The sequence below is a fragment of the Megalobrama amblycephala genome, linkage group LG14 (genome assembly GCF_018812025.1).
Source record: "Megalobrama amblycephala isolate DHTTF-2021 linkage group LG14, ASM1881202v1, whole genome shotgun sequence".
In the NCBI taxonomy this organism is placed as follows: domain Eukaryota; kingdom Metazoa; phylum Chordata; class Actinopteri; order Cypriniformes; family Xenocyprididae; genus Megalobrama; species Megalobrama amblycephala.
This window is the reverse complement of record NC_063057.1, coordinates 43,431,784-43,459,201: the sequence shown is the minus strand read 5'-3', so window position 1 is coordinate 43,459,201 and position 27,418 is coordinate 43,431,784. Positions and strand designations below refer to the sequence as shown.

Here is a 27,418-nt window from a genome sequence, read left to right as displayed (position 1 = left end):
CTGCAGGAAAAGCGAGTGCGTGTGTGTCATAGGAAACAGAGCAGAGGCCCTGTGATCACCTGACCACCACTCCGTCACGTCAGAGAGCGGAACGCCATTAGGCTGGTGGCAGAGCTTCATCAGGAGTGAATCAGTGTTTAATAGTGTTCAAGACTTCATGCGAAGCGTAGATTGGTGGCTGTTTGTTTGTGTTGCTGTCATCTGCGGATCTCTATGGCTGCTGTGATCGGCTAGGGGTTCGAATAAGGCTTTGTTTTCGCGTCTGGGAGAGAGTTTGGGCATGGCGGCGGCTGGAGGGAAGACGTACTCGTTCAAGGTGGTGTTGCTGGGGGAGGGTTGCGTCGGCAAAACATCGCTGGTGCTGCGATACTGCGAGAACAAATTCAACGACAAACACATCACCACCCTTCAGGTGAGAGAGCGAGTCCGCTGAACTACTGTGGTCTGATTCGAGCTTCTCGTTATTATGTGTATGAGGCAGGCTTCACTCGGTTATTTGGGTTTTACCTGTAAAATATAGACTATATTGCGTGTTTAATTGTTGTAATAAGCGATTTATTAGCTTATTAAGTTGGTTTGCTCTCAGTAAACGTCTTTTTTGTTTTCCCTATAGCAGTAGGTTATTGGGCCTATGTAGTGACAGATTATATAGCACGATAGTAGTATTATATATACAGTAATTCGAGTAAAAATTGCTTATGTACAGTGTATAGTAAATATTTAACATGAGCTGTCAAGAAGTGTGCCATGCTATAAGCCATTCATTTTTAATAAACACTATTTGACTAGTTCTTGTATTTATGTTTGCAATTTTTCATGTAACTACATGAATTATTGTTCTTTTAAAAAGTTAGTGGAAACATTCATATACATTTTATCTCAAATCAAGGTAGTTGTTTATCAACTGCCTGTATTAGGGTAAACTTTCTGTTCTTCCTACTTTCACTATTTCATAAAAACCAAAACATTTTCAGTTATGTCTACACATATGATGGAAATGAGAAGTGACTGAATGAAGATCAGAAAATGCTATTGCATTTATTTAATATTATTGTAGTTTAAAAGAACTGAATGTATTTTCAAATGTAATTTGAAAATAAACACCGTGATGCAAAGCTGATTTTTTTTTTTTTTTTTTTAGCAAAATTACTTCATTCTTCAGTGTCACATGATCCTTCAGAAATCATTCTGATATGATGATTTGGTGCTCGGGAAACTTTTCTTATTATTATTATCAATGTTAAAATCAGTTGCTTAAAGGGTTAGTTCACCCAAAAATGAAAATAATGTAATTTATTACTCAACCTCATGCCGTTCTACACCCGTAAGACCTTCATTCATCTTTGGAACAAGATTAAGATATTGTTGATGAAATCCGATGGCTCAGTGAGGTGTCTATTGAGAGCAAAGCAATTGAAACTCTCAAGATCCATAAATGTGCTAAAAACATATTTGAAACAGTTCATATGAGTCACAGTGGTTCTATCTTAGTATTATAAAGCGACAAAAATACTTACTGTGCGGCAAAAAACTAAATAACGACTTTTCAAAAATATCGATATGGGGCGATTTCAAAACACTGCTTCATGAAGCTTCTGAGCTTTATGAATCTTTTGTTTCGAATTAGTGATTCGGATCTATCAAACGGCTAAACTGCTGAAATCATGTGACTTTGGCGCTCTGATTCGATTCGTAAAGCTCCAAAGCAGTGTTTTGAAATCGGCCCATGTAGATATTTTTGAAAAGTCTTTTGGGTTTTTTTTTGCACAAAAAGTATTCGTGTCAATTTATAATATTAATATAGAACTGAACTGTTTCATATATGTCTTTAGTAGCTTTCTGGGCATCTGAAAGTGTTAATTATCTTGCTGTCAATAGAGGCCTCACTGAGCCATTGGATTTCATCAAAAATATCTTAATTTGTGTTCCGAAGATGAACAAAGGTCTTACAGGTGTAGAACGACATGAGGGTGACTATTTTTGGGTGAACTAACCCTTTAATATTTTTGTGGAAACCGTGATTTTTCCCAAAGGAATATGTGATGAATAGAAAGTAAATGAACAGCATTTTTTGAGATATATATATTTGTAACAATTAAAAAAAAAATTACTGTCACTTTTTGATTTAATGCTTCCTTGCTGAATAAAAAATTTTATGTAGTAGGCTATATATTTTGTCTATCCAAACAAACAATAAATCTTGCTGACCCCAAACTTTTGAGTGTAGTTTGGAACAATTTTTTATACATTAAGTAGTCAAAACCAGTCAATGCACACCAGTCTGAATTATTATTATTATTATACTTATAATATTATTATTATATACTATTATTATACATTTTAGAATATAAAATAGTCCCCAAAGCTATAATGAAATAACACAAATTATGTATTATTGATTATATATTTAAATTTTCAATATTGTCACCCTTTGCCCTAATAACAATTAACACGTTTGTGTTATCTGTTATCAAGGGTGTGCATATCTTATGTAACTATAAATCTATGTACAGGGTTAGTTCACCGAAAAATAAACTTTTTCCTCATTTTTAACCACCCATATGTTGTTCCAAACCTGCATAACTTTGTTTTTTTTTTTTTTTTCTGTGAAAAAAAAGTTTTTTTCTTTTCTTTCAATGGTAACTAAAACTGTATGGTTACCAAAATCTTTTAAAACTCAACTCAACATTTAATATAATAAAATTTGATCATTGTGGCTGAGTTGAATGAGGATGGACTCGTAATAGTTTATCCATGTTACTGTGTAACAGACTATAAAACATACAGGAAAGGCTGCTTTGGCCTTTATGTAACCCTGTGTGTGAAAACTGTTACATGTTGTCAATTATCTATTATCATGATTGTATGGCTTATGAATCATTCCTCTCTGGGGTTTCCAAGCTTTTTTTGTGTGTCAGCCGAACCCTTTAGACTTAAAATATTTTCTTGAAGTACCCCCTGAGAATTTAAGTTAATATTTCAGTAATTTAACAAAACATTTGCATATTCACGGTTCACTGATGTCGGTTAATGGTAAACCCATATGGGAAACAATGCTGTGCTTTCAAAAGCTTAAGAAATGAATTGTATCCATTGTATTGTAGCATATGGCAAAATTTCCAAAACAAAGGGGTACATGTCCATTATATTTGTAACTTCATATTGTACATGCTATTAATGCTAAAGATAATTCATTTATTAATGCTCTGCAAATGCAGAACGTACCAACACAGTACTGTATGTACCCAATTATCGAGAACCGAATCAGAGTAAATTTGTGAACTGGATTAAGTGCCTAATTGATAAGATCTGACTTTAAAGATTGATTCATTAATGATACTTCTGCTCAAGTTCTATTTGAAGTGTTCATGAGAGATCTGTCAGTCTTTATTATTGAATAATGACTTGGATTTGATCCTGATAATCATTCAAAGCTATCATATTACTTCAAAAGACATGAAATATAGTACAATATCATATCATAAGTTTGCCCTAGACTTTTGTCTGGGATATATTATTGTGTTTTTCTTTTTAATTATAATATGCACAATCAATGAAGCTTGCAAAATGAACAAAAACATTCTGCCTGATAATCTGAGACAGATACACTTTTAGGGTGTGTTCTAGGGCTGTAACGATATGAAACCGAAATCGCGATACGCAGGTCCACGAACCTGTATCGCGATGTGAGAAGGCAGAATCGCGACACACCCCTTCCAACTCCCAGAGTTATCCTTCCTGTCCAGATCCAATGCTACCACATTTTTAAATTACTATAAGTATTAGGGGTGTAACGATTTATCGTAGATGGTGTGTCTCAATCAGCTCTCTAGTTCAGTAAGTGTTTCGGGCACACATTGAATCTTGCAAGCAGGTTTAAACGTTTCTCATGTCAGTCTCTTGCATGGTCGCGTGAGAAAAGTCGTGGCTTTCTTTCACCGCAGTGCACAGGAACAGCTGTGCTCACAGAAAAGCAAAAGACGCTTGCGATGCTTTGCTTTAAGAAGTTCTGTGGGGCCGTTCACATATTGCGTCTTTTCCGCGTGCAAGTCAGTTATTATTTTCAAATGTAGCCGCGCGGCAAGCGCGCTCATAATGGGATCAACGCGGTCGCGACGCGCATGCAATTCTCAACTTCTCAGAATGCCGCAAGCGCACCGCAGGTCGTGTGACAAGAATCAACCGATCAGCTATGGCCTTTCCGTAACAAAACATCAAAAGCTCAGCCGAACAGCTGATCATAGCTGTACATGGTGGTTTTTATATATTATCTCCATCAATATATCTCGTAGTAAAACTAATGCAAGGGCTAGAAATCATTTATCCTTTGCAGAAACATCCTGATCCTCTTGGAGAGCTCAGTTCATGGTTGCATAGCAACGACCGACGCCACGGGAGCGCAAGCGCTTTGGAAAGAAGGAGAAGCGGTGCGGCCGCGCCTTCCACGCGTTTTTAGACGCGATATGTGAACGGCCCCTATTCATAATTCTAAGTTCATGTTAAATTTAACATTTTTTTTCAGTGACAGACAGCCCTATTCAGCTGTTAATTTGAATACAGAAGGTTTTTATTAAAATTTTATATTTATTTATTTTATTGAAATGTGATCTTGTATGTACAACAAGGAAAATTATTGAAATTTGTTCATGTTTTTTTAATAAATCTTGTTTGAATTTCAGTTTCATTTTGTTCAAAATATCGTGATACGTATCGTATCGTGAACTCCGTATCGAGATACGTATCGTATCGTGACCTGAGCGTATCGTTACACCCCTAGTGTGTTCACACTTGTAATTCGGTTCTTCTGGTTCTGGTTCGCTTACCGTTCAAAAACAAGGGAAAACAGGGATGCTTCGGCATTCTGTCCTTTTTAGGGTCGCATCTTGCAGCGTCATGTCCTGTTTTTGATTCGTTTAGATGTCGTTGGTCCGTGTTGTGTTCATATTTCAGTCAAACCGCATTTGGAAGTGGACTGAGACCCACCTTTTCAGAGGTCTCGTCGTCATATTTGGTGCACAACAGTGTTCAGATGGCTGCGTTCACACTTATTCAAATGAACCAAATTAACAGAGCAATTACACCAGAGTTTGTTTTAATCAAACCAAACCTGCCAAGTGTGAACACACCCTTAATCAGGTGTTTCTGGAATATAATAAGTGTCTGAACTACTATGTTTTAAAGTCTTCCCATTACTGTAGCAGTAAGTGGCACGTCATGTGAAATTTCTGAATTAATACCAATTTATGCATGTATGCCTTTGTTTGCAGGCATCGTTCCTTACAAAGAAGCTCAATATCACAGGAAAGAGAGTGAATCTGGCTATATGGGTGAGTCACGCACATTCCTAATCCTTACTATGATTTTAGCATTTGTGTAGCAGTTTATCTTGAAAAGATTAAGCGAAGTCTGTGTTTTGGAATGAAGGTACTACTGATCCATAGACTGTGAGAATGAACAGCTCGTACTCGATAGTTGGTGAGATGCAGTCTTAAGGCAGCATGAAATCTTGTGTCATTTGCAACCCATTTTACTTATCCAGTGAGAAAAAAAATATAGGACTAGACTTGATTTTTTTTTCCATAGATTATTTTGCTTCTGTTGTTAAAAGTGGGTGTTACCAGAATGGAGCCCAGTGATTGGAGGAGATGTCAGCTGTAAAGGAAAGATGTTTCACAAGTGTAGCATGTTTGTTGAAAACATTGTGTTCTGATAAAAGATGACTTTCTTTGCAGTAACACGCAGATGGATCATAACACCAGGAAAAATATAAAAAGTAAAAGGGGTCAGAATGACTTTGAATTGCTTCTTGAGTTCGTGAGCCAAACACAATAACGCTCAACTTGTTCAGAGTCAGATTTGCGCTTCCAAGTTTCTGACAAGAATTTTTCCAGTTAGTTGCACATAGAACTCAAGATGCTTTCACAAGCATTGCAAAAATTTGTTTTAATGCGTAATTCTGTCATGAAACTCTTCAGAGTAGCTGATTGGTTCTTCTAAGTCTGCAACCAAAGATGCGGTTTCTGTTCAAATTTAATGTGTTTACTTTTGTCACAGGATACGGCTGGTCAGGAGCGTTTTCATGCCCTTGGCCCCATCTACTACAGAGATTCCAACGGCGCAATATTGGTGTATGATGTCACAGATGAGGACTCGTTTCAGAAGGTGAATGTATTCATTAAAAGATCAGAATCTAATAATGAGTCCAAATGTATTAAATCAATTGTCAATTTTTTTTTTTTACCATTCTACAAGACATGGTATTACTAGTTGATATTATATTATTGGGTTCTAGTTTGTAGATTAATATGGTTAATGTGGTTTTTAATGATTTGTTCTTGTTGTAAACTTGCATTTTGTTTTCTTGATAGGTGAAGAATTGGGTAAAAGAATTAAGAAAAATGTTGGGGAATGAGATCTGTTTATGTATTGTAGGTGAGTAACATTGAAGTGATTTTGAAGGGAAATCTGCCAAATGGCTTTAAACATGTTACAAGGTTCCCCTAGACATGGTGGATTTTAAAATGGTGATTGCCTGGGAAATAGAAATGGATCAAATCTTAAGATCATGGGAATATCTTATTTTTCCAGTTGTGCTCAGAACAAAAATATATCATCAGCTATTTTTATGTTCTCTGTGAGTACAAACTCAAAAATGATTTACTTGAAATCCTTAACTGGAAAAGTCATGGGAATTTTTTGGTCTTAAAGGAACACTCCACTTTTTTTTTGAAAATAGGCTCATTTTCCAACTCCCCTAGAGTTAAACAGTTGAATTTTACCGTTTTCAAATCCATTCAGCTGATCTCCGGGTCTGGCGGTACCACTTTTAGCATAGCTTAGCATAGTTCATTGAATCTGATTAGACCGTTAGCATCTCGATCAAAAAAATAACCAAAGAGTTTCGATATTTTTCCTATGTTAAAACTTGACTCTTCTGTAGTTGCATTGTGTACTAAGACCGACCGAAAATGAAAAGTTGCAATTTTCTAGGCCGATATGGCTAGGAACTATACTCTCATTCCGGCGTAATAATCAAGGATCTTTGCTGCCATACCATGTGTGCAGCAGGCGCAATGATATTACACACAAATGTCTCCATGGTTGCAAGGCACGCTCCCTGTGCAAGCAGGGGGTCACGGGCACTGCGTAATATCATTGCGCCTGCTGCACACATGGTACAGGCAGCAAAGTTCCTTGATTTATTACGCTGGAATGAGAGTATAGTTCCTAGCCATATCGGCCTAGAAAATCGCAACTTTTCATTTTCTGTCTGTCTTAGTACACGATGTAACTACAGAAGAGTCAAGTTTTAAATAGGAAAAATATTGAAACTCTTTGGTCATTTTTGAGCGAGATGCTAACGGTCTAATCAGATTCAATGAACTATGCTAAGCTATGCTAAAAGTGGTACCGCCAGACCCGGAGATCGGCTGAATGGATTCGAAAACAGTAAAACTCAACTGTTTAACTCTAGGGGAGTTGGAAAATTAGCCTATTTTCAAAAAAAGTGGAGTGTTCCTTTTAAAGAGTGGGAATGATGATGGTAAATGTGTTATTATTGATAGCAGAAAGCAATACCTTTTATTAGAGTATTTAATAAAGATGCAATGGATGGGTATCTCTGAAACTCTCCATAATCACGACTTTATACAATCACGAAATTCTACAATTTTGATGTAATATTTGTTATTTGCTGTGAACATTTACTGTAATGCATTGATTTTTACTTGAACTATATATATATTTTTTTAGGCAATAAAATTGACTTGGAAAAAGAGCGACACGTTTCAGTGGAGGAAGCAGAGGGGTACGTACATCTTTCATGCCTGTAATGTGTTTTTACTGCAGTTAATGTGTGTTTATTGAATCAGGATGATTTTAGCATGCCTTGTGGATATTAGATCATGTGAAGGAAAACTCAGATGCGGGGGACAGAAGTCAGTCTGTCAACTTTGAAATGTCTTTTTACAGTTAGAAAAATGTTCTATAGCTTTTTATTGTTAAAATTTGGCTCTGAATATCAGCTATCAGCAGTGTTGGTTAATAAGTTATCGAATTTGGCTTGTAAAGGCTGAAAGTGACCTGAAACACATTCGTCATATAAAGCAAATGCCTAAAGATATATTTATATATTTTGGTTTTGTATATTTTATAAAGTAAACACACAGTTTTATATATTCATAATCTATATTAATATCTCTTAGAGTAAACATGGTATATTGCACTATTTGTGATGTTCACATGCACTAAAAGACTGGTCACATGATTAAGACGATCACATGAGAAGGTCATTCCACTGAAGATATACTGTATCTGAAAGGAATGGAGCTGTGTTACAAAATATATTTTATTCAGCTGAACAAAGTTTACCTTAGAAATGTGGGAATATATTATCTTAACCTGCTCTTATCTTGAACCTTCATTTCAAATATAATATTTTCAGTCAGTGTTTTGTCCTGTTTTCCAGTAAAAAGATCTAAACTTCCTTAAAACAAAATTTACATTTACTGATATCTGTCAGAATTAGGGACATTTTATTTAAGAAATCACTAAAAAAAAAAAAATGCTTACATCTAGGACTTCACGATGATGGTTAAACCGATAATCATGATTTTTTTACACATGGACTTCATTTAACCAACTATTATCTCTATTAGGGATGGTAACGATTAATTGACAATCAATTAAGTAAGGGATAATGTACATCTAGCCGGTTGTTATCTCAGAATTAACCCCGACAAGGTAAGCAGCTGATCTTGCATCAGCCTGAAGGGGTTTATTCTGAGATAACAACCGGCTGGATGTACATTATCCCGCTTATTACACGGCTACTTGCCACATAAGTAAATAATTAGACACAAAATATTGATCTGAGTCGAAATATTTATTAGCTCTTTAAACGCAAAGCTTCTGCGGAGAAAGCATTTGCTAGTTAAAACTGGACGGACATTTAGGGATACGGTACAGTCACACCACTTACTAAACGGCATTTCACCACATAGATAATTATGGGGATAAGAGATATTGATCTGAGATGAAACTATTATAAAATCATACCTGTTTGTTATCTTATAATCCAACAATGTACAAAACAATAGTCACAAATTGGCAGCAGCTGCATTTGTAGGAAACAAGAGCGCGAGTGAGTCCACGATACTGGATGATGTAATTAAATAACTGTACACAAAATATGGATTTGATTGAGTTTTAATATTTTCTTAGCTCACTAAATTTAAAACTTAAACAAAGAAAAAAACGTTCCTAGCAAGCATATAGCACTGCTGACTTGAGTTACTCGAATGAGCCTGTGTTATCTGTTTTCAGCGGTTGTTATTGGATGGTGCAATTGACCAATCAGAATCAAGTATTCACAGCAACGTGTAATAATTGTTGATAATTTTTAATCAATAAAACTTATTGATCATCGATTAAGCAAGGTCATACGCATACATGCTGCTCAAACGCGAAACACGTAAAGCAGACACAAGGGAAAATGAAGCGAGCGCACCGGAGTTATGTTTGGGACCATTTTATGTTAAAAGGCTAGTATAATTTGCATGATGTAATTTGTAATATTATGTTTATTTTGTATTTATCTGATTAATCTCATATAGGATGCATTTGGTTAAAGAATTAGTTCACTTTCAAATGAAAATTAGCTCAAGCTTTATTCACCTTCAAGCCATCTTAGGTGTATATGACTATCTTCTTTCTGATGAACACAATCTGAGATATATATCCTGACGCATCCGAGCTTTATGAAAGTGCTTCCATCCACATTCATCCATCATAAACGTACTCCACACAGCTCCAGAGGGTTAATAAAGGCCTTCTGAAGCAAAGCGATGCGTTTGTGTAAAAAAATCCATATTTAACAAGTTATGAAGTCAAATATCTAGCTTCCGCCAGACTGGCTTCCGTATTCAACTTACAAAGAAAGTGTAAACTGGCGTTGCGTCAGTTACACTTTTTTCGTAAGTTGAATAGGGAAGGCATAGGACATAGCATAAGCTTTTTAAACTGCAAGAGTTTTAGAGTTGAGAGATTATTTTGTTCATTTTTTTTTTTTTGTCCTTTTCCAGATATGCAGAGTCAGTGGGTGCAAAACACTATCACACATCAGCCAAATTAAACAAAGGCATTGAGGAGCTGTTTCTGGACCTGTGTAAACGTATGTTACTTTTAGATTCTGTGTATATGCTGTCTGTTTCCATAACAGGGCCTGAATTTTATTTCAGAAAGTGGGAGAGGGATATTTGAGGTGGAGGTGAATTAGAATTTTCACACCTAATGTTTAATCACTCAATGTATATGTGTTTTTACAATTGATGAACTTATATGCTGAATAATATTTATATTGTTAAGAAGATATTTTCCACATAATTGACATTGTTGCAGCACCTCGCTTCCCAGTCTGTCAGTAACACTTTAAGTTCTGATCTCTATGAAGCCCCTTCTTCTGAAAAGAAGATTAGTGTGTTGTGATTCCACACTTCAAGCGTGTTTCGGAAATATTGGAAATGTCAATATCCGTGAGTTTCAACACACTACTAACACAACTCAGCCAGGCCTGGACCTTCTTTCTTTGCTTATGCCTTGTGCCAGAATTATTTAAATGAGGAATATTGCAACATGTTTGTTTCTGGAAGAAAACTGGAGGACTTACAATCAAGGCATTTCAGGGATTACTGATAAAGAGAATAACTCCCTTTGGAGTTGAATTCCATGGACCTTTTTCATGCTCAAACTGCAATATTAAACACTAAAGAAAGTTGTAAAAAGAGGTTAGAGAGTTGGATTGTAACCTTAAGGACGTGGGTTCAAATCTCACTTCCGGCAGGAAATGTAGGTGGGGGGAGTGAATGAACAGCACTCTCTTCCACTCTCATTACCCACAACTGAGGTGCCCATGAGCAAGGCACCTAACCCCCAGTCACTCCCCAGGCACCGCAGCAAAAATGGCTGCCCACTGCTCCCGTTGTGTGTTTATTGTGTGTTTGCACTTGGATGGGACACCATACTTGGCCACATGTCACTTTCACTTTTCACTTTCACTTAACTAAAAATGAAACTAGAAAAATAAAGTGCAGTCAGATTAAATTTTGTGATGTTCACCAAACAGTGCTCAGCGGCATGACCCAAATTCTGTATCATGGTATTTTTTAAGATTCTGGTGGTTTTGTGGTATATGATGGGTTTTTTTTTTTTTTTTTCATGAATGGAACTTTTCATACATTTATAGTGGCTTATTTTAAGATTGTAATGTCAAATACAAATTTACTTTAATACATTGGAGGTAATCAAATCAGTTTATAAAACTAACAGTTTAGTAGTTAACCTTTTAAAATGTAATCAAATAAAGCAATAAGCCCTAAGAAGCTGTGGTTTACAGTGAAGCGGAGTGCCTAAAACCCCCTTAGCTGTTATAAAATCACTGTAAACCACGGTTTCATGGGGCTTATTGCTTTTATAAAACGGCTACCACACAATACAAATATATTAAAGCTAAAAAATATGTATCAATGCAACTTTCATGAAGTAAAATCATTAAAGGATTAGTTCACTTTTAAATAAACTTTTCCTGATAATTTCCTCACCCCCATGTCATCCAAGATGTCCATGTCTTTCTTTCTTCAGTCGAAAAGAAATTAAAAGTTTTTGATGAAAACATTCCAGGATTTTTTTCCTTATAGTAGACTTGAATGGGCACCAAACAGATGAAGGTCAAAATTAGTTTCACTGCAGCTTCAAATTGTTTAACACGATCCCAGATGAGAAATAAGGGTCTTATCTAGAGAAACCATCGCTCATTTTCTGAAAAAAATGGAAAATTATATATGTTTTAACCTTAAATGCTCATCTTAAACTAGCTCTCTTCTTCTCCTCTATTTGAATTCCAGCAGTGTAGACACTGCTAAGTGTATTACTGCCCTCCACAGGCCAAAATTTGAACTAATTGTTATATACTTGCACTAGCATATTGCATATAAAAATTAGTTCAAACTTTGACCTGTGGAGGGCAGTAATACACTTAGCAGTGTCTACACTGCTGGAATTCTAATAGAGAAGAAGAAGAAGAGAGCTAGTTCAAGATGAGCATTTAAGGTTAAAACTTATATAATTTTAATTTTTTTCAGAAAATGAGCAATGGTTTCTCTAGATAAGACCCTTATTTCTCATCTGGGATCGTGCTGAACAATTTGAAGCTGCAGTGAAAATAATTTTGACCTTCATCTGTTTGGTGCCCATTCAAGTCTACTATAAGGAGAAAAATCCTGGAATGTTTTCATCAAAAACTTTAATTTCTTTTCGACTGAAGAAAGAAAGACATGGACATCTTGGATGACATGGGGGTGAGGAAATTATCAGGAAAAAGTTTATTTAAAAGTGAACTAATCCTTTAAAAGCCTTCCTTCCGCTGGAAAAAAATAGTCCTCGTATGTTTTCCGGAATTTTACAATGGCTTCAAATGCGGCTCAGAAATCAGAATCGAGAGCTGGAACTATCCGTTTAATAATGAAAATCTAATAATTCCTTTTATTTTTGGAAAGTTAGCGGTTTAAATAAAAACATGTATAAACTTTCTTTCTGATCATAGTCGTGGCTTCTAAGTGCGGCTAGATTCTTACCTAGAAAGTGAACAATGTTGTTTGGTTCGCTGTGTTAATATTTTACACACTTAAGGTGTATGATTGTGCAACCAGGTGATTGTCTGTCAAATAAAAGATATCATCTTCTGTCTGTGCATGTCCGTGCTGCCTGTGCAATTTTGATATATCGATAGAGAACTCTAACGCTCAGCTCTTCATTAGACCACACAATATTTAGTGCTCTTCGTTTTTTGATTAGACTATATAGATAAAGGAACTATTGTGAAGCTTGATGTTCTTTTACACACAAGCAGCTCATGATCCAGTGTTTTCAGAGTCTCAAAGTGGCTTTGTTCAAATGAAATGCTGCTACACGAACTCCATCTCTGCTCTGAGCTGGATGCTTATAACATGCACCAAAAATCTAACCAAACTTTTAATGAGTAGCACTATAAACCGGCTGTCGTCAACAATAAGTAAGGGATAATCCACGGCTAGCCATGCATTAAAGGATTTTAATGCACGACGTAGAGGCAAAGAACCAAAAAGAACCCAACGAGAACTCTCGTTGCCTCTACGTAGTGCATTAAAATCCTTTAATGCATGGCTAGCCTTGGATTATCCCGCTTATACCTTGGTTATTTGCCAAGTTAAAAACAAGTTAAAGCTGTAACTGATGTTTACAGTGTAATTTTTTTAACAGACGGGTAAAAATGACGGTTATTTTCTTAAGTTACGGCTCGTTAGTTCTAGGACTCCGTCCGCTTTAAATAAAGTAGAGCCATCAGATTGCTTTTATTTTAACAAATTATCACATTTATTTAAATTCATTTTTAAAAGAAAGAGTCAGAGAACTGAAAGAGAAAGATCAGAGAGAGAGATGTGTGCGTGATACCTGCACTGTGTGCGTCTATTCTTTAAAGTCTACAGTCTGAAGTCCCCTCGTTACTTAAGCATATAACTTAGATAACATAGGCTAACTTAATGATTCTTTAATGAATTTAATAAAATTATTTATGAATGAAAGGCAACACTGACAGTGACAAGGCAATCTTTATTTTAACTAATCTTATCATTTATTTACATTATGTAGAGTGTGAAATGAAACCAGCGTCTCTTACCACCGTTTACTATAAATATAAAGACACATTACATTTATTGAAATACATTAAATTAAATTAAAAAACACGGTTTATACCTACTCTGAGACACATCAAACTTGTAACACTGTATTTGCGTCCAGCGGTAGACTGAACAGAAGCATAAAACTCCCGCAATGTCTCATTTAAAAGAGAAGCAGAGTAGGTCTCGACATCACAATTGTTCTGTCTTTGGCGCATAAAGTCACTGAAAGTGTTAACATGCCTCATCTTTGTCGTCTTCTAGGTCTAGCTCTTCCGGTGTTAAATCTTTGTGCCAGGTTTTGTCATTCAAGTCTTCTATTTCGACTTGTGCCTGGACCCATTTCTCAAAATTGCCATATTCACCATACAAATGAAACGAAATGCAAAAATCATCCATTTAGCCTACCTAAATAAACACTTTCATATATGTCTCTCACTCAGTTTGCAAGCGTAACTGTGTTACTATGGTTACCAATGTTTATAGTGGCGGATTAATTTCGATCTGTAATCAAACTGACTGGAACTACCTGTGCATTAAACGGTTTTACTGCACACCTTCCAGCCAATCAGAATCGAGTATTTAAACAGATCAAGGTATAATAATAATTATTGTTATTATTTTTACCATATATCAATTTTTGGCCAAAAACAGTGGCATTGTAAATGTAAAAAAAAATTGAAATGTTTAAATGTTTTTGTCTTTATTGTTAAAGGATTAGTTCACTTTCAAAAAAATGTTTCTTTGTCATCCAAGATGTTCATGTCTTTCTTTCTTCAGTCAAAAAGAAATTTAAGGTTTTTGATGAAAACATTCCAGGATTCTATACGCCTTCCCTATTCTACTTACGGAACGAACGTAGCTCCAGTTCTTTTTTTTTTTCCGTGAGTAGAATATAGAACGCGTAGGACATACAGTGTAAGCTTTTTGAAGAATACGGAAGTGCGGTTTTGGTGGAAACACGTGCAAGGCGATCATTTGTTTATATAAGCATATACAGTCCGTGTTTAATTTGTGACGTTTTCACCGGCATCTGTAGGCATGATGGAGACTGCTCAGGTGGAGGAGAGGTCAAGGGGGAACGGTGCCAGTCAGACAAGCACAGCCCGGAGAGGCGTACAGATCGTTGATGACGAGCCGCAGACTGCCATGCCCGCCGGAGGCTGTTGTACATCCGGATAAACACACTTACACCCTTTTACCATACCTGGGACTGATAACAGCCTCTCTCGCCCTCCTCTGTGTAAGAACTGCCACTTCCCACAGCTACACTTATTTGCGACTGCTCTACAGCTCTGTCGAGGCTTTGCTTTAACAGTTTATTCCTTATTGAAACGGTTGATTTATAACTCCACCCTTTTGCCGGCAGACTTTAGGGGAGAAAAGATGCCAGACTGACCTTCACTTAGGCAAATTATTACAAATAGGTACCAAACGATAACGCCCAATCTTAAGAAACACACATGCACTGATACATTTCCCTAACAATCTGATGTTAGCTCTTTTTTTTTTCTTTTGGCAAGGTGTTGTGCATGTAGAATCTTTAAAATCCTTGTTTTATTTTACGTCTAAGAAAAAAAAGAAATTCTTTATTATTTAATAACTTATTTACAATTTCATCAAACATCTACATGTCCAAAGACCTTTGTACTTCTTGTGTCATTCTTATACAGTCTCATCCTCCTGTCATTCATATTTTCTGTATCTTTCTTAAAAATGCAACATTAAAGTCCTTCTAGAACATTTAAACTCCTTGTAGATTTTGTCTTTTCTCTTCAGCTTGCCGATTTACCAAATTTTAAAAAAGGAAAAAAATGTTGTTTGCTTGCTAAATTCTTTATAGAGAAAAATATCCAATACTGTGTACTTGACATTTTCAAGCTATCAAATGCAGTCATAAAAGTGTATAAATATTCAATATTAATGTTGTATGAATGTAAAATGAATAATAATGGCTGTGGTAATTTTTTTTTTTTTTTTAATTTTGTGTTTTAACTGTTACTTTTACTATGTTAATTGTTTTTTTGTTTTTTTTTTTGTTTTAAAGACCTGAACATTTGGACAGTTTTTGGAAGTACTAATAGTTTCCACAACCACATCACCTGTAAAACTGAGGTGCAGCTGTGAGCCTACTGTGCCTTTAAATAAAAGTGTCTAGATTGACCCACCTATTGTCTCCTAGCATATATTATTAGTAAAAACATGTTTATTTAATTTCGAGGAGATCTGCAAATTATTTATATGCCGCAGTTTAGTTTTACAGTTGCATGAAACATTGGTTAAAGGTTTAGTTCACCCAAAAAAATGAAATTTCTGTCATTAAGTACTCACCCTCATGTCGTTCCAAACATACATGTCGTTCGAAACACAAATTAGGATATTTTTTGATGAAATCCGATAGGTTTTTTTTTAATCTCCTATAGAAAGCAACATAATTACGTCATTCAAGGTCCAGAAAGGTAAAGACAGTTAGTAAAGTCGTTATTTTTATTCTGTTTTTGCGCGCAAAAAGTATTCTCGTCGCTTCATAACATTAAGGTTGAACCACTATAGTCACGTTGACTATTTTAACAATGTCTTTAATACCTTTCTGGACCTCAAAAGGTGCAATAACGGTGCTGCCTGTATGGTTCAGATACCTTCGGATTTCATCAAAAATATCTTAATTTATGTCCCGAAGATAAACAATGGTCTTACAGGTTTGGGACGACATGAGTAAGAGTACTTAATGACAGAAATTTCATTTTTGGGTGAACTAACCCTTTGTAACTGTGGTTCTGTGACGGGTGGACAGCCACTAGAGGGCATAACTGAGTGGAATACCTTCATGTCCTTCTGATTGTCAAGAACCCTATATAGAAGCTTGTGACTTTAATGACGTGTCTGGCAATAAATGCCTGCCTACAAATCAACAATCAACTTTATTGAAAGTCTTCTCATGGACCTGAGTGACTGGAGACTCTGGCAGTCTTCAGCCAGTCAGAGAACCACAGTTATATGCGTAATCAATATTCTGTTTCCTTGGCTTCAGACCACCAGAGGGCATGACTGAGTTGAAGATAACAAACCTTTCACAAGGGTCTGCGATGTGGATCACCCATATATTTAGGCCATTCTGAACGTGCACAAAATTATCCCAACAAAAATTCAAGACATACATAAACAGCTTACATGTGGTTATTGAACTTTCATTAGAAAAATCTTGAATTCAATGAATGGTATCGGTTGATGACTTGTTTGGTTGCCCAGAACTGTTGTGGAGGTGTTTGGTGTGGAAGCCACATTAAGCTTATAGAACTGTGAAAACGTTGATGTGTGCGAAGCGCAGGGGTGAGCAACTCTTGCCGTTTTCCTACAGAGTTTACCTCCAACCCTGGAATCAAAAACGCCTGGAAAAATTTAACAAAAGTCTTTAGGATTACTGTAAAATTACAGGCAGCTGTGTTTGATTACAGTTGGAGCTTAACCCTGCGGTGCAGTGGATCTCTAGGGCTGGAGTTGCCCAACTGCAGTAGAGTGACATATTACTGTATCGAGCAGAGAGCTCATAATAAACTTGTTTTTTCCAGTGAGCAAGTCTGTTCTTTGAGAAGGGAGAACGCTTGTATCGTTCAGCAAAAAAAAATAAAAAGAAAGGAAAGGAAAGGAAAATGCCCCCAACGCATCCTGAGGCCTGCTGCTTGAAACGGCGGTAACAAGACTGGTGCGTTAACATACTTGCTCAATAACTTTAATAAACCTTTGAGTCCTCAGGACTCCACTGTAAACCACAACCTACTTGGCCAGCAAGAACAGCGGCTGGTTCGATATCTGAATGCGACTTAGAACTAACCAAATGATTGGAAATAGAGGAATTGTGTACAGGAGACCACACGCCAGTTGTGAGCCATCACATCCTGCCCTAGTGAACCTCGTTCCTTGCTCAGCTAGAACCATTTCAGACATTTTACTGACTGACTGTTCACAAATAGATTCACGTCTGCGGTCTCATATTCTAAATCAACTGACCTGACTCTGGATGGAGTTGCCAGCCACTCTCCCAACAGATGAATGTTACGCAACAACACGTTGACTGCACTGCCCAGAGGTATGTGCATTGTTCTTAGAGAAAGTAGGTGGACATCTGCCCAAAGGCTTAATTTGTGCACAGCCTGAAGGAGCTTCAAAGATCTTGTGCCAACCTGGTGGTTGATGTTGAAAATGACTGATTTAAAAAGTGTCTAATCTTGACAACACCTCTCTCAGTTCCAGGGAATTGAAATGCTGGGACTGGAGCTTTCTGGTAACAACTGCTGGAAGTGGTCCCATGGGAATGTCTTGTATGAGAAATTCCAAATAATGTGGCAATGACTCCCACACTTTTGTCGTTACCCTCAAATTTCTAGCAACTGTAAAACATTTTTCCATCTTAAAAATATTCTAAATTACGACATGCCCTTGATGACAAATGCAGAAAAGTTAGTTAATGCGTTCATGACCTCAAGGCTAGATTATTGTAATGCTTTACTGGGTGGTTGCCCTGTATGCTTAATAAACAAACTCCTGCTGGTCCAAAATGCAGCAGCTAGAGTTCTTACTAGAACCAGGAAGTATGACCATATTAGCCAGGTTCTGTCAACACATGGCATTAGTTTTCACTGTTATGCTGATGATACTCAGCTCTATATTTCTTCGAGCCCTGACGAAACTTACCAATTCACAAAATTAATGGAGTGCATAGCTGACATAAAAAATTGGATGACCAGTAATTTCTTACTACTAAATTCAGAAAAAACAGATTCTAATTTTTGGACCAAAAACTTCTTCACGTAATAACCTAGAATACTGTCTAACACTTGATGGCTGCTCTGTTAAGTCTTCGTCGTCAGTTAGGAACCTGGGTGTGCTGTTTGATAGCAATCTCATTTGAATGTCATGTTTCTAGCATCTGTAAAACCACATTTTTCCATCTTAAAAATATATCTAAACTACGACATATGCTCTCAGTGAAAAATGCAGAACAGTTAGTTCATGCATTTATGACCTCAAGGCTAGACTACTGTAACGCTCTACTGGGTGGTTGTTCTGCTCGCTTGATAAACAAACTACAGCTCATACAAAACGCAGCAGCTAAAGTTCTTACTAGAACCAGGAAGTACGACCATATTAGCCCAGTTCTGTCATCACTGCATTGGCTTCCTGTTAAACATCGTATAGATTTTTAAATCTTGCTACTTACCTATAAAACACTAAATGGTACCTGTACTCCCCAGTACCTGAGCGAGCTCTTAAAGGTGCCATCGAATTGAAAATTGAATTTACCTCGGCATAGTTGAATAACAAGAGTTCAGTACATGGAAATGACATACACTGAGTCTCAAACTCCATTGTTTCCTCCTTCTTATATAAATCTCATTTGTTTAAAAGACCTCAGAAGAACAGGCGAATCTCAACATAACACCGACTGTTACGTAACAGTCGGGGTGTACCCCCCCAATATTTGCATATGCCAGCCCATGATCGAGGCATTAGACAAGGGCAGCCAGTATTAACGTCTGGATCTGTGCACAGCTGAATCATCAGACTAGGTAAGCAAGCAAGAACAATAGCGAAAAATGGCAGATGGAGCAATAATAACTGACATGATCCATGATAACATGATATTTTTAGTGATATTTGTAAATTGTCTTTCTAAATGTTTCATTAGCATGTTGCTAATGTACTGTTAAATGTGGTTAAAGTTACCATCGTTTCTTACTGTATTCACAGAGACTGGAGCCGTCGTTATTTTCATTTTTAAACACTTTAACTGCAACTTCAGACACATTCAGGGGACACCTTAGACTTATTTTACATCTTGTAAAAATCGTTTGATGGCACCTTTAATGCATTATAGTCCTTCACGTCTATTGCGATCTCAGAATACTGGACAGTTGATAATACCTAGAATATGAAAATCAACTACAGGCGGTAGATCCTTTTCCTATTTAGCACCTAAACTCTGGAACAGTCGTCCTATCACTGTTCGGGAAGCAGACGCACTCTGTCAGTTTTAAAACACATCTGTTTAAACTTGCATACACATTAACCATTATCTACCTCTATAATTCAAATCATGTAAATTGTTAGGCTGCATAGATTAGGTCAGCCAGAACCTGGGAACACTTCTCATAGCACCTCATGTACTCGCTACATCATAAGAAGAATGGCGTCTACGCTAATATTGGTCTCTCTCCGTTTATCCCAAGGTTTGCTGCAGCCTGCCAGATCCAGGCCGTATCCAGATGAGATGAAGGACCTGCATCTAGATATGATGATAACGCAGCCCTGACATTTCAACTAAACTATCCCCTGTGAAGGCCCATTCCCTTTCCTTTCCCTATGTATAGATAAAATGTTATTAAAATTATTCCAGTTCGCATAGGTCCGCAGACACAACTAATTTTTTCTGTATTATGGGGACCAGTAAAGTAATTTGGAGTAATTTTGACCAAGCTTCTGCGCACGTACAGTACAGTCCAAAAGTTTGGAACCACTAAGATTGTTAATGTTTTTAAAAGAAGTTTCGTCTGCTCACCAAGGCTACATTTATTTAATTAAAAATACAGTAAAAAACAGTAATATTGTGAAATATTATTACAATTTAAAATAACCGTGTACTATTTAAATATATTTGACAAAGTAATTTATTCCTGTGATGCAAAGCTGAATTTTCAGCATCGTTACTCAGTCTTCAGTGTCACATGATCCTTCAGAAATCATTCTAATATGCTGATTTGCTGCTCAATAAACATTTATGATTATTTTCAATGTTGAAAACAGTTGTGTACTTTTTTTTTTCAGGATTCCTTGATGAATAGAAAGTTCAAAAGAACAGCATTTATCTGAAATACAAAGCTTCTGTAACATTATACACTACCGTTCAAAAGTTTGGGGTCAGTAAGAATTTTTATTTTTATTTTTTTGAAAAGAAATTAAAGAAATGAATACTTTTATTCAGCAAGGATGCATTAAATCAATCAAAAGTGGCAGTAAAGACATTTATAATGTTACAAAAGATTAGATTTCAGATAAACACTGTTCTTTTGAACTTTCTATTCATCAAATAATCCTGAAAAAAAATATTGTACACAAATATTTTGTACAATTGTACACATTAAATGTTTCTTGAGCAGCAGATCAGCATATTAGAATGATTTCTGAAGGATCATGTGACACTGAAGACTGGAGTAACGATGCTGAAAATTCAGCTTTGCCATCACAGGAATAAATTACTTTGTGAAATATATTTAAATAGAAAACAGTTATTTTAAATTGTAATAATATTTCACAATATTACTGTTTTTTACTGTATTTTTAATTAAATAAATGTAGCCTTGGTGAGCAGACGAAACTTCTTTTAAAAACATTAAAAATCTTAGTGGTTCCAAACTTTTGGACTGTACTGTACACACTCAAACACGCAATCCTATAGACTAAACACGTAAATGAACGGCAAGAATGCATGAAAGCTATTCGGTTTTCAGTAGGAAAGGTGTCATTTAAGCGGCCCCTAAAGTAATAATTAACAATTTTTACAACGGAAGTGATTCAATCAAAAACCAACTTTAGCTCGATAAGAATTTTTGTCACTGTGAAGCTGCTTTAAAACAATATGCATTGTGAAAAGCGCTATGAAAACGAAGATGACTTGACTGGATTGGCTCCCTTTAAAAACATCACAAACATTTTAAAATCTTGAACACCCTATATACTTTTTACATCATAAGAAGAATGGCAACTATGTTAATTTTAGTCCATCTCATTCTTATCCCGAGGTTACCATAGTCAGTCGGATCCAGTCCATATCCAAATCAGATGGTGGACCTGCACCTAGACACAAAACCAACGCAGTCCTGAATGTCAGCAGAGGCCTCGTCTACCAGACATTCCCCTGTGACGGCCTCGCCGACACGACACAGATCCTCAGCAGAGACCACAGAAACCAGACAGGTCCTCCGCACAGATCCTATTCCCAGCTTCAGCTCCATACCGCCGTGATGAATCCTAAATCATAACACGGCGTTCGTTCGTTGGCCACAGGAGAACTGCCTCCCCGATTGAGCCTGGTTTCTCCCAAGGTTTTTTTTCTCCATTCTGTCACCTGATGGAGTTTGGGTTCCTTGCTTGCTTAGTTGGCGACACTTAATATTCTATAATATACTTTATCTGACTGTACTGGTGCTGTTGTATGAGAACTGAACTGAACTGGATGATGACATCATATTTTGCAGAACTGCTTTATAGATTAAATTAACTAAACAAACTATATTTTTATTAGAGATTTCATATATATTTGCAGAATATGTGAACGGCCTCTGTGATTTACGCTGGACGTCTCCCTTTAGCTGAACTTGCCATGAACTTGCACCTGCATAATGATAATAAGCTCTCCTTCAACATGTGATAAATGTTCCAAAACAAACCATGTCACTATTCGGGAGTAGCTAGAAGATTTGATAAAAACTGTGGATGAGCTAATTAAAAAGAGTTGGAAAGTACCCAACTGTATGTTTTCGGGCGAACAGTCTGAAGATGAATAGAAGAGGCAAACAGACTCAGCTTTGTTGTCTCCATCAATAAAGTCTACGCTTTGACATCTGGAACTCTGACTCGAGTGATTTCTTGCGGAGATGAGAAGATCTTTTCCATGACTTTGACCATCATGTGTCTTCCTATCAGCCACCGTTGAAAGGTGGCTAACCTGATCACTGACATTGCTGTGGACAGCATAGTAATCTAGCTGTAACAACATGAGGTACCTGGTCACCTGGGTTCACCTTGTAAAATTGAGCTCTGATGTAACTGAAGCTGTCATTTAGCTGAATCCTCATAAACAGAATGCTTTGAACTAGGATAAGCTGACACTTGGTGTGGTTGATCATAAAACCCAGCTTTGCGATATGACTGAAAATATGTTGCAAATTGTCTGCTAATTATCCTGTGTTCTCTGCCAATCATCCAAGTATAAAAGTGCATAAATTCCCTCATATTGCCGGGAAGCAAGAGCAGCCTGAGCAACCTTTGTAATCAGCCTTGTAGCCAAAAACAGCTTGAAGAGTTCTGCTTTTGAAATGGAAACAAAGAAACTGTCAGTGATTGGAATGTGGTAATGCACATCTTTTAAAGGTGCCATAGAACGCTTTTTCACAAGATGTAATATAAGTCTAAGGTGTCCCCTGAATGTGTCTGTGAAGTTTCAGCTTAAAATACCCCATAGATTATTATTCAATTTTTGCCTATTTTGGGGCATCATTAAATATGTGCTGATTCAGCGCGTGTCCCCTTTAAATGCTCACGCTCCCCGTCCCCAAGCTCACGACTCTATAATACATTGCATAAACAAAGTTCACACAGCTAATATAACCCTCAAAATGGATCTTTACAAAGTGTTCATCATGCAGCATATCGGATCATGTGAGTATAGTATTTATTTGGATGTTTACATTTGATTCTGAATGAGTCTGATAGTGCTCTGTGGCTAAAGCTAACGTTACACACCATTGGAGAGATTTATAAAGAATGAAGTTGTGTTTATGAATTATACAGACTGCAAGTGTTTAAAAATGAAAATAACGACGGCTCCAGTCTCTGTGAATACAGTAAGAAACAATGTTAACTTTAACCACATTTAACAGTACATTAGCAACATGCTAACGAAACATTTAGAAAGACAATTTACAAATATCACTGAAAATATCATGATATCATGGATCATGTCAGTTATTATTGTTCCATCTGCCATTTTTCGCTGTTGTCCTTGCTTTCTTACCTGCATAAAGTCTGTGTGCAGCTCCAGACGTTAATACTGACGTGTCTAATGCCTTGAACATGGGCTGCAATATGCAAAAGTTGGGGGCGTACATATTAATGATCCCGACTGTTTCGCCTGTTTTTCAGGCAAAAATACAACCGTTTATGCTTTATAAACAAAATATCGCCTTGAACGTACTTTCCGTTTCCGCATTCTTCAAAACGCTTCACATTAACAACTTATTTTATTGTGAAACCATGAGAAACAGGTGAATAAAGACTGAGAGTCAACGTTCAGAAATGATTATTTGAAGAAATTTAAAGCATTCTGGCTCGTCTATTTGTTTCATGTTCTGTGTGTGGAGGGAGGGAGGAGAGGATGTGTTGTGTTCAGCTGTTTCTGAATGTGTTCCTTCATATTTGCTCACATTTTTGCTGTTTAGCTGTATTTTGCAGTGTATTCATTGTCAAACTCCAAAATTAGTTTAATTTGAATTAAATACTGTTATTTTATATTCTATTGACAAAATATTTTAGTTTGTCTTGTATACCTATAGGGGAGAGTGGGGTAAGATGAACCATTTTTTGCTTATGTGGTCCTCAAGATAAGGGAAAATGAGGCAGAAGTACAATGAAAGTATTTAAAGTAATTTCAGGATGTTTCCTATCATTTTAAATGATCAGAATGACAAAGGGTTCTGAAAATATGGTTTCTTATAAAAAAGTGTTCCTCTGGCTCAATTTACCCCAGGTTAGGGGTAAGTTCAGCCGAGTCAGTAGGTGGGTGTAAACTGACCATCTAACTGAATCTAAATCAAAACCATGTGAAATTTTAAAGATAATGTACCTATTTTAAAAACTAATTTAATAATCAAATTTCCTTTTACAAATATTCATATTTCTTTTTTTAAAGCTAACTTAAACAACATAAAACCAGCCAAATGAAGCTGATATTTCAGTTTCTTTAATTGTTTGCATTTCTGAAACAATATGTTGAACAAAGTTGTAACCTTCACATAAACAGACTAAACAGAGAGTTTGTTGAGTAAAATTAAATTAAAACTAAATAAGAATGAATAAATGTCACTGAAACTAATAAACATTTTAGTCAAAAGGTTCTTGACATGGTAGTTTTTCTGTAATGATGACCATGTTAGGCCATTAGAGACTACAGCTGGAAAGATATAAATGATTAAACATCATCTGGTTCGTATCAGAGAAGGATTTGTTGTAATTGTACACTGTTCCTATCAAATAAACTTAAAAATAAAGATAAACTAAACCAGTTGCGTAATATTACATTGAAATGACACCAGTTTATACTTCAGATTTAACTTAAATTCATTGCCTTATCATGGGGTAAGTTAAAACACTGGCTCAATTTACCCCACAGCATTTGGCCCACTTTGCCCCATAGCTGCCATTTTAGGAAAAGCTAGCTAGCTTACCAATTCAGGCTAATATTTAGCTAAATGACTTGCATGGTTTTATACGTTGCTAAATCACCAATATTCATCATAAATATTTTTAGACCTGGACAAATTTGCTTTGATGAAACAGCCATTACATCTGTTATGCTACAATTTTACTTTGACGAGCCAAAAACAGTTTTTAAAGTAAATAAGCGACTTCCACTCCTCCCATGTGCTTCTCCTTTTAAACAATTTGGCAGAAATGATGGGTGGTTCTAAAATATATGGTCACATGACAGTAAAATGGTATGGTTGCCAAGATACAGGGGGTGGGTCAACTTACCCACTGGCTCATCTTACCCCACTCTCTGAATTTAAATCCGAACCATCACGTTATATAGGAACTTTAAACAGACATTGAAATTAAAATAGGCTACACCTATATAGGCTATTTATTTAGACACTTATTTAGACTCTGTCATTCAAGGCAGAAGACATTTATATTACAATAAAATAATTAAAATATGAAAATGATTACATTTAATAAAGAATAAAAGAATTAAATTGTTACAAAACAAGAACAAATCAGAACTTTTTAGAATTCACATATTTATTCAGTTTAGAATACCATTTTCTACAAGACGTTCGCACTATACCTTTACTATGCGTTTTTTCCCTTCTTCCTGGGACATTTGTCCTCTCCCGGCTGCCGTGGGGACACGTCACAATGGAGGCCATGAGACGTCATAATTGTGGCCTCTGCTCGTCATCATCATATGCGTCTTTTACTGTCTATGGTAAAAACACAGCACTGTGTTACATTTATAAACGCAATTCACGACTGATAACGAACTAAAAAGCGAGCGGGATTCTCTCTGTTTTGCACATTGATCTTAGTATAGTGTCGATTCATTCAGATGTTTATGAAGATCTCAGCGCGGACTGCAGCACAGCAGTTACTGATGTGAATCTGAGATGTTTATTCTGATGGTCTTCCTGAAATAAAATGATGGATGGAAGTGAGAAGATTGAATCGGATGATGTGGTGATTATCGTGGAGAATGAGGCGGAGAGTAAGCGTGATGATCAAGATCAGGGCAGTGTGAGGATGATGATGATGGCTCTGATGGACGTGTGTCCCGTGTGTAAGCTCAGCTTCAGCAGCAGAGAACCGAAACTGCTGCCCTGCCTGCACTCCTTCTGTAAGAGATGTTTACCTGCTCACAACACACCTGCCAGCACAGCCAGCAACGTCAAACAGTGTAAGAGCTGCTTTCACTTTTACTCATTCACAGATGCTCTCTATACACACATGACCAATCGAAGTGGTTCATCTTAAGATGGCAGTAACAGAAGAAGTTCAAGCTAGAACAAAGAGAAATACGATTTATTTATTTCTAAAATGGGCTGTAGAAACACTAAGGTCATGGGTTCGATTCCCAGGGAAAATATGTGCCTTGAATGCTTTGTAAATATCTTCGAATAAGGTCGTCTGTAAAATCCATAACTGTGATTTAAATATACAAAAATGACTCAAATATATAGGGTAAAATTAACCACCTACACTTAATTTTTTCATTAAAGTTACATTAGAATGACAACATTTTTAAAATCTAGTCAGTTGAAAGTGTTTTGAGGTTAAAGGTGCAATATGTAAGATTTTTGCAGTAAAATATCCTAAAACCACTAGGCCAGTGTTATATATTTTGTTCACTTGAGTACTTACAATATCCCAAATGTTTCCAACTATTTGTAAATCGTGAGAAAATTGCAATTTTAACCAAGACGTGCGAGGAGTCGCCTGTCAATACCCGCGTTACCCTCAGTTTCCGGTTTTATTTTGTAGAAACCATGAAAACACCAAAGACGCTTTAATATATTACATGTTTTAATAGACAAGGGAACAACTGTTTATTGACAGAAAACTAATTATTGTTATATAGCTCAAGATGTTTAGTCTTATTGTTTAAATCAAATTTTCTTGATTTTTTTTTGCGAGTACCATGCTTTACCATGCCTCAGAGAAAAACACTATTTTGTCAAGTAGCTAACATAGCATAATCAGATACAGCTTTATTTTTAGTAACAGTAATACAGCATTTTCTCCATCATACAATATGTTTTAAAATTAATTGCATGCCATTTATCAACACAAGCCATCCAGCATTTAATATGATATTCTAAAATACTATCTTACTGCAGTGTCTCACAGCAGCTGCCAAGCGAACGAACGCACAGAGTAACGTTATAACATCATTTTCAACAGTCTCAAATGTATCTAATATGATAAACAGAGCTGTGTTACCTCATACTCATGACTGGAAAAGCGGAAGCTGCACCGGCGACTGTGGTGCAATAAAAGTTCCGCTGTATATCATATGCCTGGATATAAGCCATAGAATAAAATAAACCTCTCAGATGAATCTCTTTTACTAGTATTCTGCTTTGTCATCAGTTATTCAACTAAATTGTCAAAACACAATTTTAAATATAAGTGATTTAGTATTTTATATTTGGGTCATT

The 27,418-nt window shown here is 36.3% G+C and overlaps 2 protein-coding genes across 3 annotated transcripts in view; both read left to right on the top strand.

Moving 5' to 3' along the window:
* Positions 1-41: 41 nt before the first annotated feature.
* rab21 (RAB21, member RAS oncogene family) lies at positions 42-15,881 on the top strand. The gene is made up of 7 exons (XM_048156458.1): positions 42-412; positions 5,268-5,327; positions 6,055-6,162; positions 6,369-6,432; positions 7,753-7,807; positions 10,083-10,171; positions 14,752-15,881. Exons 1-7 carry the CDS (start codon positions 281-283, stop codon positions 14,892-14,894), a joined length of 651 nt encoding a protein of 216 aa, XP_048012415.1. The 5' UTR covers positions 42-280; the 3' UTR covers positions 14,895-15,881.
* Positions 15,882-25,623: 9,742 nt separating this feature from the next.
* Positions 25,624-27,418, top strand: part of trim24 (tripartite motif containing 24) — a 30,693-nt gene continuing 28,898 nt past the window's right edge. The window contains exon 1 of one of the 2 annotated variants that reach the window (XM_048156429.1): positions 25,624-26,157. In XM_048156429.1, coding sequence (XP_048012386.1) covers positions 25,902-26,157 — 256 coding nt within the window. In that variant the 5' untranslated portion in view covers positions 25,624-25,901. The remainder of the gene's footprint in view (positions 26,158-27,418) is intronic. The other variant, XM_048156430.1, reaches the window with a different exon arrangement.

Excerpts from the sequence above, each read along its gene's own strand:
- rab21 (XM_048156458.1), top strand. The coding sequence starts at position 281 with ATGGCGGCGGCTGGAGGGAAGACGTACTCGTTCAAGGTGGTGTTGCTG. Across the intron at positions 413-5,267 it reads AACACATCACCACCCTTCAG|GCATCGTTCCTTACAAAGAA; the intron begins GTGAGAGAGCGA and ends CTTTGTTTGCAG. Across the intron at positions 6,433-7,752 it reads GATCTGTTTATGTATTGTAG|GCAATAAAATTGACTTGGAA; the intron begins GTGAGTAACATT and ends ATATTTTTTTAG.